The following is a 12,569-nucleotide window of genomic DNA, read 5'->3' on the forward strand; positions in this document are numbered from 1 at the left end:
GGTGCCTTTTTTATGTCCGCTCCCCCGAAATTGCTTTGCCCCAGGCCCCCTGATTGGGTAGAAGGTAATCCATCACTGGTACCCTGGACCTCACTCCCTCTTAAAGGGACCACTGGTAGGGTTGCCAATGTTGCTTGGATGCATTCCTGGAGGTTTCATCGCATGACATAATTTTTCATTCAAGATTAATCTTTACTTCTGGAGACTCCAGGTCAATCCTGGAGGGTTGGCAATCCTCCCAGTCACCCTGTCATATTTCCATTAATTAAAAAAAAAATCTCAGTCTCATGTCAGCTTCAGACTACCTTCTTTATTGTTGACCGTAGCAAAGAGCACAATATGCACAGAGGGGGAATACTGAGCTAAGTGGCTACAAAATCCTTCTTCATTCTTAACACGTCCGTTGTTAGAGTACATAGCCAGCTCCCCTGGAGAGTCTTGGGGCTACTGAGTCCTGGGAAAAGAGATAATTGGGAGAAGGAACAATGTTCGGTGTTGCTATATTCAAGCCACGATGCATCAAATCCAAATCTGTCCAGTTCAGTGGTCAGCAGCAGAGGAAGGTGCAAGAACCCCACAGTAGGCGGATATGTGATAATCTGTCCCCCACCCTCCAGGTCTCATCCTGGTCTCTAATAGAGATCGGCTTAAACCCTGATGCACAAGGCTTAATATCCCTTCTGAACTCACTGTCCCCAGAAGGCGTTGAGGCCAGGAATTTAAGAACTTCTGAACTCACTGTCCCCAGAAGGCGTTGAGGCCAGGAATTTAAGAAGATTCAAAGACGGATTGGACACTTAGATGGATATCGAGAATATGCACCAATGTCATAATTAATTATGACCATTTTCATAGATTCATAGATTCTAGGACTGGAAGGGACCTCGAGAGGTCATCGAGTACAGGTGGTTAAACACTGGAACAAATTGCCTAGGGAGGTTGTGGAATCTCCGTCTCTGGAGATATTTAAGAGTAGGTTAGATAAATGTCTATCAGGGATGGTCTAGACAGTATTTGGTCCTGCCATGCGGGCAGGGGACTGGACTCGATGACCTCTCGAGGTCCCTTCCAGTCCTAGAATCTATGAATCTATGAAAATGGTCATAATTAATTATGACATTGGTGCATATTCTCGATATCCATCTAAGTGTCCAATCCGTCTTTGAATCTTCTTAAATTCCTGGCCTCAACGCCTTCTGGGGACAGTGAGTTCCACCGTTTTGTCACACGTTGTGTGACAAAGTATTTCCTTTAATCAGTTTTTATTTCCCACCTTTTAATTTAATCAAATGCCCTCTTGTTCTTGTGTTATGAGACTGTGAGAAGAGAAATTCCTGATCTTCCTTCTCTAGGCCAGTGGTTCTCAAAGCCGGCCCGCCGCTTGTTCAGGGAAAGCCCCTGGCGGGCCAGGCCAGTTTGTTTACCTGTCACGTCTGCAGGTTCAGCCGATCGCAGCTCCCAGTGGAACCGTTCCAGGCCAATGGGGGCTGCGGGAAGGGTGACCAGCACATCCCTCGGCCCGTGCCGCTTCCCGCAGCCCCCCTTGACCTGGAGCGGCGAACCACAACCAGTGGGAGCCACAATCGGCCAAACCTGTGGACGCGGCAGGTAAACAAACCGGCCCGGCTCGCCAGTGGCTTTCCCCAAACAAGCGGCGGACCGGCTTTGAGAACCACTGCTCTAGACTGTTCCTTATTTTACATCTTTTTATCATGGCCCCCTCTTGCTATTCACTTATTGTGGATAGTTCTCTGAAACCATCCACCCAATGTGTAGTGGCAGCCCAGAAAGCTAACAATGTCAGGAATGATAAGAAGACAATAAATATCAGAATGGCACTATATAAATCCATGGTACGCCCACACTTTGAATACTGAGTGCAATTCTGGTCAACCCATCTCAAAAAAAGATATATCAGAATTGGAAAAGGTACAGAGAAGAAAAACAGAAACCATTAGGGGCATGGAACAACTTCCATATGAGAAAAGATTTAAAAGACTGGGATTTTTGGAAAAGAGACAACTAAGGTGGGACATGATAGAGGCCTACAAAATCATGAAAGGGATGGAGAAAGTGAATAGGGAAGTGTTATTTACTCCCTCACATAACACAAGAACTGGGCTCACCCAATGAAATTAGTGGGCAGCACATTTAAAGCAAACAAAAGGGCGTACTTCTTCACACAATACAGAGTTAACCTGTGGAACTCCTTGCCAGTTGTGAAGGCCAAAAGTATAACTGGGTTCAAAAAAAGAATCAGGAGGATAGGTCCATCAATGGCTATTAGCTAAGGTGTTCAGGGCTGCAATCCTATGCTCTGGGTGTCCTAGGCCTCTGATTTTCGGATGCTGGGATTGGACAACAGGGGCTGGATCACTTGATAATTGCCCTGGTCTGTTCATTCCCTCTGAAACCTCTGGCACTGGCCACTGTCAGAAGATGGGATACTGGGCTTGATGGACCATTGGTGTGATCCAGTCTGGCTGTTCTCGTGTATGTTATGTTATTATTAAGGTGGGATGAAGACATTATTCCTGGGGAGACCAGACAACAAGTGTGAAAAATCAGGACAGGAAGTGGGGGGTAATAGCCTTTATAAGAAAAAGACCCAAAAATCAGGACTGTCCCAATAAAATCGGGACATCTGGTCACCCTAGCTGTGCCAGCGCAGCTAATGATCCGGCCTGAACATTATCTGAAGAAATCTAAAGTCTGTCACCAAAGCAGCCCAACACCTTTATGCAGCTATTTGTACAGTGGGAGGGAGGGGGATGGGAACTGAAGAGAAGCATTAAAAAAACCAGGACTAGGAAGAACAGCCACTCACGTCGGTCTACAGAGATCAGCAGACGTCAGCCACGCCAATAGCTCCTCGCTCAGAACGTCTTTCAAGCGATCAGATTCTTTGGGAGCAGTAAGACTGCAACAAATGTAAATCAGAGGAACAGAGATAATCCAGTTTCATTCGATGACAAGCCACGAATACAAATCTCCCCCCGTGACCGGCAGCTTTGTGTTTTCCTTCTCTTGCAAATATAGTCACTCACTTTAGGGCTATTGGAAGATGTTTGATGGCCAGCTCTGGAGACTGGAGTCCTACACTGGACAGATACAGGATGGGGCATCGGCAGAGCACGCTTCCTTCACTCTGCCCCCTGCCAATATTCCTTCTCTGCTTCAAAGTCTTGTCTTCACTAGAAAATTTGCTTGTGCAATTCAGGTTGCCCAGCAGAGAGGTTTGAAGGTGAGAATTTTTGCAAAGGTAACAGTGCCAATGTCAAAGAGAACTTGCTTTGCCAGACTGCTGGACAGACTGGACAGTGATTAGCTTATCAGAGGGTAAAGCCAAGGGAATTTCACTCTGTAAATAGATTAGAGCTGGACCCAGATCAACCCCCTGGATCTGAATGGGAAAGTTTAGAGCCCGATTCAAATTTTGCAGCTCAGGGTCTTGTCTAAATTCATCTGCCGTCTGGCTCTAACTGCTCAAGGACTCCCCAGTCAGGGGCATGCGTTTCCCTCCTCTCTGCATCCCGCCGTGCTCTGCGTTATCCTTTACTAAATGTATCACTCCACGCTCTTTCCCTCTGAAACCACAACATGGCTTTCCCTCCGTCTGCCCCCCATGTTGAGGAATCTCCCAAATAAATCTCTGCCTCCTGATCTGGACCGAAAACTAGGTAATCCTGCATGGATCCAGTCTCGTCCCTCAAGATGCCACATGGAGTCCTGGTTATTGCAACAGGCAAGACAAACTCCCTTAGCTCATTTGCTCCTTAATAGAAACCCTCATGCTGCTGTCTGAGCATCCCAGCAAAACCATAAGCAGTGACAGGCAGTTTAAATTAAAGGGCGTTTTGGTCTTAATAACCAGGCTCTCTTGTGCAAAATAAATGCTTCAGTGAGGAAGGCAGAATGAAGAGGACATCTCAATGGCTGGGGGCGTTCCTGCTGACTAACCAGGAAGGAATCGTGAGTGACTTAACCCCTTTCTGACACGACAAACCCTTCAGACAGAGTCATTAATGTGACACTGATTGTCCGTCGGTTGAGCTCACTCCTCTTTGCAGTTCTGGGGTGCCTGGTGACCAGTGTGTTTGTGGGTGAGGGGTATTCTACAAACTCTCTGACACCCCCACGCCTGTTCCTAAACCTTCTGCCATGCATAAAACGGAGGGCCATTTGAATGAATTGACAGTTGCATTTGGAATTCACCAGGGATACACTTTGTTTTCCAACAGAATTTGTTGTGGTAAGTCGTGTTGTTACCAGCGTCCCGATTAAAGATCGGAAATGCCAAGTTTCAATTATCTCTCATTCTTGACAAAGCTTTGTAACCGGAAAGTGTTCCTTCAAATCACTCAGCCACTGGGGATCCCGTCCTGCCCTGGGGCTACTATTCCTCAATCAAATAGCTCTCCAGTCACAGAACTCACCTCTGTTTTCTTTTGTTTTTTAGAAGCCAGACAAAAAAGTCCTGAGCCCCTTGGGAGGCCAGCTCCAAACGTTGACCACTGACAGCTGACATCTGGGGTTCAGCTTCCCTCTTGGATGGATCGATGGCGTTACTGGAAAGGCAAAATTAAAAGAGGACTTCACCTTGGGATTCCACCAGAGTGTGCTAACATGCTTCCCTTCTGTGATTTCTAACCCCCTCTCCTTCCCCAGGCCATCTACCAGCAGCACTGAAGTCAAAGGAGGAAGCAAAGGGGCTGTGCTGTGAAGGGGAACAGAAACATTTCCTGGGGTTCAAGCACCTGCATCATTACTGCTGTCATGCAAGAAAAATATTCTGAGCTCTGCACTCTTCATACGCCTCAGTGTGGCCGACGACAGCCTGAAATTTGGACAACGGCAACACTAAAGACTCACTCGCTTTTCTTCTCTCTTCTGGCCAACAGCCACTCCACAAAGTTCTTCTTGAGCATGTTATCCATGGTCCGGCTGTAATCGCTGGCCAGGATGGCCTCGGAGTAACGTCGCTGTACGGCTCTGGTGCTGGGACTCTTCGGGTTGGCACTGAGAATGCAGGAGACACACAGAGCGAGTCATAGCTAGGCAGAGAGAAAACGTCGCAAGAGCCCCCTGCTTCTAGCTCGAGGCGAATGCCCCATTTAATGACTGTGGTTAGTGACATTTTCATTACCAGCTGCAATATGACAAGGCCCCCAGTGCCGGCCCAACTTCGTGAAGTACACCAGGGCCAGATCCTCCTTTCTTGGCTTTCCGTTCCATCCCCTAGGATACAAGTAACTCCTGTTGATTTCAGTAGGAGTCACTTGTGTCCTATGGGGGAGCAAGTTTACAGTGGCGGGAGAAGTTATATCATATGTCCATTTTGTATAATTGCCTGTGGCTTCAACAGCTTCAAAACATGAGAGCCTTCCATGCCTGTCACCCCTGAGGAATTAGCCAGCCTCGTTTATTTCTAGCTCATTTGCATGAGAAGTTTGCAGCTGGGGACTCAGGAGTTCTTGGCTCCCATCCCTGTGCTCAGGGCACTTGGCTGACAAATCTCCCTCATACCTGATCATCTCTAAAAGCAACTCTTCCTCTCCGCTCACCTCTCAGTGCTCTGAGATGCACCATGTGAGATCCAGCTAAGGATCTGATCCAGCGCCCAGTGAAATCAGTGGAGGTCTAAAGTGCACAGAAAATGTTTGTGGCTTACCTGAAGTCATTCTCCTCCGTCAGAACAAGGCTCAGAGAGACCACGAGCAGAGCAAGAACTTTCAAGGACATCATTTTCCTGGCTTGTTTCTCTGAAGGAAGACGGAAAGCATTGGCAATACAAATGACCAACAAGGCCAGACGACCAAGTGATCTGCTAACAGGAAAGCAAGCTGTGTAATTTGCGTGTGTGACTGTAATGCATGAATCCGATCTTTATGCTTGGAACAATCTCTTCTCTCCTGAACACAAAGCGACTTCCACACACACCATTCCCAAAGCCATTCCCTGCCCCTTTACGTTTTTATATCGGAATCATCAGTACATGATACACTGTAAATTCCTTGAGGCAAAGGCCTGGACTACTCTTAACATTTAGATTGACCTAGCTACATTTCTCAGGAGTGTGAAATAGTCACACCTGTGAGCAACACAGCCATGCTGACCTAACCTCCCGGTGCAGACACGGCTAGGACACCAGGACAACCCATCCATAGACCTAGCTACCACCCCTCGGAGAGGTGGAATTCCTACAACAACAGAAAAACCTGCCCATTGCTAGAGCCTACACGGTTATAATGGCATAGCCAAGGTGCCGGAGCTATGCTGCCCCCTATGTAGACCCCATAGCATAGACAAACCCTATCTTCCTCCATGTTTGCGAAAGGGCTGCATACCCCTACACTGCTTTTTAGGGGCTGCTCAAACGCCCAGTGAAATTGGTGGGAGTCTTTCCATTGACTTCAATAGCTTCAGATTAGGACCTTACATAATAAATGGTAATGATATGGCAGCTTGATAGGAAGATTATTCTATGTAACGTTTCTGCAGGATTTATGAGTCCAATCTAATTTCTATTTAGATGAATGGGTCTTTTTCCATTCCGTTGGATAGGATTTTGAAGAAAGATATAAGCCAAAGTCCATTGAAGTTAATGGAGAGGTTCCTGTTGATTTGAAAGCACTTTGGATCAGTCCCCAAGAAGTTATGGTCTTTGAGCTGTCACTAGTCCATGTTTTTTTTTTTTTTTTCCAGATTTAAGTTCAAAACTCACTGGGCATTTGACTGCTTTGAATTAAGATCTCAGCTCTGCAAATGCTTTTCATAGACTATCAGGGTTGGAAGGGACCTCAGGAGGTCATCTAGTCCAACCCCCTGCTCAAAGCAGGACCAATCCCCAACTAAATCCCCAAATCCCTAAATGGCCCCCTCAAGGATTGAACTCACAACCCTGGGTTTAGCAGGCCAATGCTCAAACCACTGAGCTATCCCTCCCCCCTCAAAAATATTGTTCTGTCTTTTCATTGTATTTATAGCAAAACACATTGAAAACATGCATTTTGTTGTTCAGCATCTCACTCTCTTTCACAGATATTTTGGAAAATGTGCTGCAGTGGTGAGTTTTAATATTATTAACACCAATACAAAAAGATCATTATATATCACCATTTAGGTGTCCAGTCCCGCAAATACACCTCTATCCCGATATAACGTGACCCGATATAACATGGAATTCGGATAGAACGCGGTAAAGCAGTGCTCGAGGGAGGCGGGTCTGCGCGCTCCGGCGGATCAAAGCAAGTTCAATAGAATGTGGTTTCACCTATAAGGCGGTAAGATTTTTTGGCTCCCAAGGACAGCGTTATATCGGGGTAGAGGTGTACTTTTATATGAGAGTAACTTTAGTCACATAAATAAAGTGACTTATATTCTTAAATATTTCCAAGATCAGACCCTTAATTATGATTTACAGAAATTGTGAAAATTTTAGATGCCGTTTAATGAGTGTCACATTTTTCACTTCTGGAAAAACAGGACATTTAAAAATATTTGTGCAGCCCTTTTATTAAGTGAAAACTAATCAGATGGATAGAGTTTAAATCAAAGGTATAGTGGTTAAATCATATATATCAAAAATCAAATGAAGCAAGATCACATTATAGTGGTTAAATCAAAGGGATAGTGTTTAAATCAAATGTATCAAGGTCAAATGAATCAAGAATCCAATGTTTCATGTTTAAATCAAATGTATAGCTAAACAACCACCTTAAAATGCTTATATCTAAAACAATAGAAGACAAATGTTTGCAGAATGTGCTAATGAATTACAAATGTTTGCAGAATGTGCTAATGAATTAATGCAAAGTTGAACAGTATTTGATTAATTTTTAATTTTAAAAGGCATAAAGCTTAAATAACTGGTGTTCCTTTTTTCAAATGCTTTTTGTTACATATATGAAAATAGTTAATCTGTGGAAGAACATTGTTTTACTTAAAAGGTAATTTTGGGTCAAGCTGGGATCGGGGTAGAATTGTACCATGTATGAAAGAGAAGGAAAACATGTAGTAAAAACAGTCCCAGATTATGTTAAATTTACCCGAGCAAGGGGGAAAAGGTTTAAACTGTGAAGAGATTTTATGAAAATCAGAGCTGAGTTAGCACAATAATGTGATGATGTTTTTAACGATATTGCAGGATTGGGGTTCTGGTATGAAATTCTGAATCCAAAACCCTCCCACACTATCAGCCACTGCATACGGCATAAAAAAGGCTCTGCCGTCCCTTTCCATCGTGCAGTTTGCCAGCATCGCTACCTTGTCGTGTCACTATAACTTAACTTGTTTATGAGCATAGGCAGTTGGCCTGTCCCTCCACTCCCAACCTGAAGGGCAAGTGGTCTGCTTTTCGTCTGGTCTCTACCCTTTGACCTGTCCAGCTTGGGTGGCCCTGCCAGGAGTTAAAACTCCCACCAACATACCTCTCGGGGTCACCAGAACACACAAGCCTTCCCACCGCGGCAAGATGCTAGAGGAAGGATCTTTGCCTCCCCCACCCCATCAGCCTCTATATGCTATTCTGATGGTATACGGGGGCCATAGGCAGCTCACAAGGAGAGAAAGGAGAATTCCCCCAGAACAAGCATTGTATTGCAAGCAAACATGTGGACCAAGGGGATCCAGTGGATATAGTGTACTTAGATTTTCAGAAAGCTTTTGACAAGGTCCCTCCCTTCTTACACAAAGTAAGCTGCCACGGGATAAGAGGGAAGGTTCGCTCATGGATTGGTAACTGGTTAAAAGATAGGAAACAAAGAGTAGGAATAAATGGGGAGTTCTCAGACTGGAGAGAGGTAAATAGTCGTGACCCCCAGGGGTATGTTCTGGGCCCAGTCCTATTCAACATATTCATAAATGATCCGGCAAAAGGGGTAAACAGTGAGGTGGCAAAATTTGCAGATGATACAAAACTACTCAAGATAGTTAAGACCCAGGGAGACTGTGAAGAGCTACAAAAGGATCTCTCAAAACTGGGTGACTGGGCAACAAACTGGCGGATTAAATTTAATGTTGATAAATGCAGAGTAATGCACATTGGAAAGCATAATCCCAATTATACATATAAAAAGATGAGGTCTAAGTTAGCTGTTACCACTCAAGAAAGAGATCGTGGAGTCATTGTGGATAGTTCTCTGAAAACATCCACTCAATGTGCAGCGGCAGTCAAAAAAGCGAACAGAATGCTGGGAATAATTAAGAAAGGGATAGAAAATAGGACAGAAAATCTCATGTTGCCTCTATGTAAATCCATGGTATGCCCACATCTTGAATACTGCGTGCAGATCTGGTTGTTCCTTCTCAAAAAAAAAGATATATTGGAATTGGAAAAGGTTCAGAAAAGGGCAACAAAAATGATTAGGCATATGGAACAGCTTCTGTATGAGGAGAGATTAATAAGACTAAGACTTTTTAGCTTGGAAAAGAGACAGCTAAAGGGAGATAAGATTCAGGTCTATAAAATCATGACTGGTTTAGAGAAAGTAGATAAGGAAATGTTGTTTACTCCTTCTCATAACACAAGAACTAAGGGTCACCAAATGAAATAAATAGGCAGCAGGTTTAAAACAAATGAAAGGAAGTATTTCTTCACACAACGCACAGTCAATCTGTGGAACTCCTTGCCAGGAGATTTTTAACCACTAGTGAGCTACGGTTCTAAGGGAAGATATGAAAGAGGTCTATAAAATCATGAATAGCGTGGAAAAAGTGAATAGAGAAGTGTTAGTTACCCTTTCCCACAATACAAAAACCTGGGGTCACCCAATGAAATTAATAGGCAGCAGGTTTAATACGAACAAGAGGAAATACGTTTTAACACAACACACAATTAACCTGTGGAACTCATTGCCATGGGGTGTTGGGATGGCCAAAGGTATATCTGGGTTCAAAAAAGAACTAGATAAGTGCATGGAGGATAGATCCATCAATGGCTATTAGCTAAGATGATCAGGGATGCAACACCATACTTAAGGTAACCCTGAACCTCTCATTGTCAGAAGCTGGGAGAGGAAGACAGGGATGGATCACTCCAAAATTGTCCTGTTCTGTACACTCTCTCTGAAGCTCTGTTACTGGCCACTGTCAGAGACAGGATAGTAGGCTAGATGAACCATTGATCTGATCAGTAAGGCAGCTCTTACGTTCCTACATTTTACACCTCCTTCTGCCTGAGAATGTCAAAGCCCTTTGCTGCCATCACACTATTATTTTAGAGAAGAGATTACAAAAATAAAGCGATTAGATTTTAGCTTCTTACCTTCCTGGTCCTCCGATGTAGCACTTAGGACTCCAGTAGATTCAGGTCTCAACTTGGGACCTTCAGCCCCTTTATATACACCAGGTGTGATGAACCAATTCTATTTCCATGAAATAAACAGGAAACCAGCCAGCTAATTAGAACAAATCAAAGGCACTTAGATCAGCTACATTAGGTCCATTGACCTACAGAGCAGGAAAATACCCTTTTAAAATATGTTTACATTAATGGCAATTAAGCATGGCTGTATCACAAAATTAAGAACTAACGCACGTTATGGGCGTGATAGACATGGCATAAACCGTGTTGACCCAGAACTGAACTCCACATGGTGCCTCCTTTCAGATCCAGTTTCGTAGGGCGTGATAAAGTGGGGCAATGTTACTTAATTCCCCTCACTTCCTCTACCAAATGCAAATGGCAGCTGTTAATCAATCCAGAGGCTGATTCTCTTTTCATTTACATTGATATAAAGCAGGAGTCACTGCACTAAAGGCAGTGGGTCCAATTCTGTCTCCCCCACTATGGCCCCATTATGCTTCTCTGATAGAATCCCTGGGGAATTCACCTGGCATAGGAGGGTTCCCGCTTCAGCCTAGAGGTGCTGTAGGCTTCCTTACTCCACTTTCCTGTGCAGCCCTGGATACTGGGGTGTGCCCAGGGGTGAGAGCGATTGGATCAGGGGAGGACAGAGGCATGGTAGTAGGGCTCTGGACTGCAGTTATTCTGGACTGCAGAGCAGCTCATAGGCAGTTATACATGACCTCCATAACTTAGAGCAGTCCCTGCGGACGCTGAGCTGGGCAGGCCCTTAACCATGCTAGAATTCAGGGAGCACAAAGAGGGGGGAGGTAAAGCCACCTTTTCCCTCTCTCTCCAGTGCTGCATCAGCTGTGAGGTGCAGCACCAAATCTGACTCAATGGAGTTATACCAGTAGAAAAGGGGTGAATGTGAAAGGTACATAGGACGTGGGAGGCTGGAACAATTTGTATAGTGGGGGTGCTGAGAGCCATTGAACCAAACTCTAAACCCTGTATGATGGAACACACTTCAAACCAGGGGGTGTGGCAGCCCCCCTAACACACCTAGTTTCAGCACCTATGCTGGAAGGACCTCTTGGATCAGCACGTTCAATCCCCTGTTGTCACCGGCAACTTCGTCATAGAATTCCATTCGTAAATTTATCAAATAAGAACCAGCCGCGTTTCATAGAATCATAGAAATGGTGGGATGTAAGGGACCTCGAGAAGTCATCCAATCCAGCCCCCTGCACTGAGGCAGGACCAAGTCAACCTAGACCAGCCTTGAGAGGGGTTTGTCCAACCTGTTCTTAAAAACCTCCTGTGAATTCCACAACCTCCCTTGGAAGCCTGTTCCAGAGCTTGACTACTTGTATAGTTAGAAAGTTTTCCCTAACATCTAACCTAAATCTCCCTTGCTGCAGGTTAAGCCCATTACTTCTTATCCTACCTTCAGTGGACATGGAGAACAATTGATCGTTGTCCTCTTTGTAACAGCCCTTAACATATTTGAAGACCGTTACCTGGTCCGTCCGTCCGTCCCCCTCCTCAGTCTTCTTTTCTCAAGACCAAACAAGCCCAGGTTTTTTAACCTTTCCTCCTAAATCAGGTTTTCTAAACCTTCGATCATTTTTGTTGCTCTCCTCCGGACCCTCTCCGGTTTGTCGACGTCTTTCCTAAAGTGCGGCCTCCAGAACTGGACACAGTACTCCAGCTGAGATCTCACCAGTGCACAGCAATTACCCCCTGAGTCTTACATATGACGCTTCTGTTAATACACAATTGCATCATGTTATTGACTCATACGTAGTTTCTGATCCACTATAACCCCCAGTTCCTTTTCAGCAGTAGGATCACCCAGCCAGTTATTCCCCCTTGTGTAGTTGTGCATGTGATTTTTCCTTCCGAAGTGAAGTACTTGGCACATATCTTTATTGAATTCCATCTCACTGATTTTGGACCAATTCTCCAATTTGTCAAGATAATTTTGAATTCTAGTCCTGTCTTCCAAAGTGCTCACAAACCCTCCCAGCTTGGTATCATCTGCAAATTTTATAAGTATACTCTCCACTCCATTTTCCAAATCATTCACGAAAATATTTAACAGTACTGGACCCAAGACTGGCTCCTCCAGGACCCCACTAGATAATCCCTCCCAGTTTGCTGTCAAACCATTGATAATTATTCTGAGCACGGTCTTTCAGTCAGTTGTGCATCCACTTGATAGCAATTTAATCTAGACTATGTTTCCCTAGTTATAGTCTGATGTTGCTGACTATTGTGA

The 12,569-nt window shown here is 44.7% G+C and overlaps 1 protein-coding gene across 2 annotated transcripts; it reads right to left on the bottom strand.

Moving 5' to 3' along the window:
• Window positions 1-311: 311 nt before the first annotated feature.
• Window positions 312-10,400, bottom strand: LOC101936279 (glucagon-2). 2 transcript variants are annotated; one of them, XM_065577696.1, is made up of 6 exons: window positions 10,265-10,400; window positions 5,672-5,762; window positions 4,873-5,019; window positions 4,437-4,568; window positions 2,828-2,920; window positions 312-454 (listed from the first exon to the last, which is right to left on the bottom strand). In XM_065577696.1, the coding sequence occupies exons 2-6, from the start codon at window positions 5,743-5,745 to the stop codon at window positions 445-447; spliced, it is 456 nt and encodes a 151-aa protein (XP_065433768.1). In that variant the 5' UTR covers window positions 5,746-5,762; window positions 10,265-10,400; the 3' UTR covers window positions 312-444. The 2 variants fall into 2 exon arrangements, with proteins under 2 accessions (XP_065433768.1, XP_065433769.1); XM_065577697.1 differs by lacking the exon at window positions 10,265-10,400 and having other exon boundaries at window positions 5,672-5,918.
• Between the last annotated feature and the right edge of the window lie 2,169 nt (window positions 10,401-12,569).

Source organism: Chrysemys picta, chromosome 24 (genome assembly GCF_011386835.1).
Source record: "Chrysemys picta bellii isolate R12L10 chromosome 24, ASM1138683v2, whole genome shotgun sequence".
NCBI lineage: Eukaryota > Metazoa > Chordata > Testudines > Emydidae > Chrysemys > Chrysemys picta.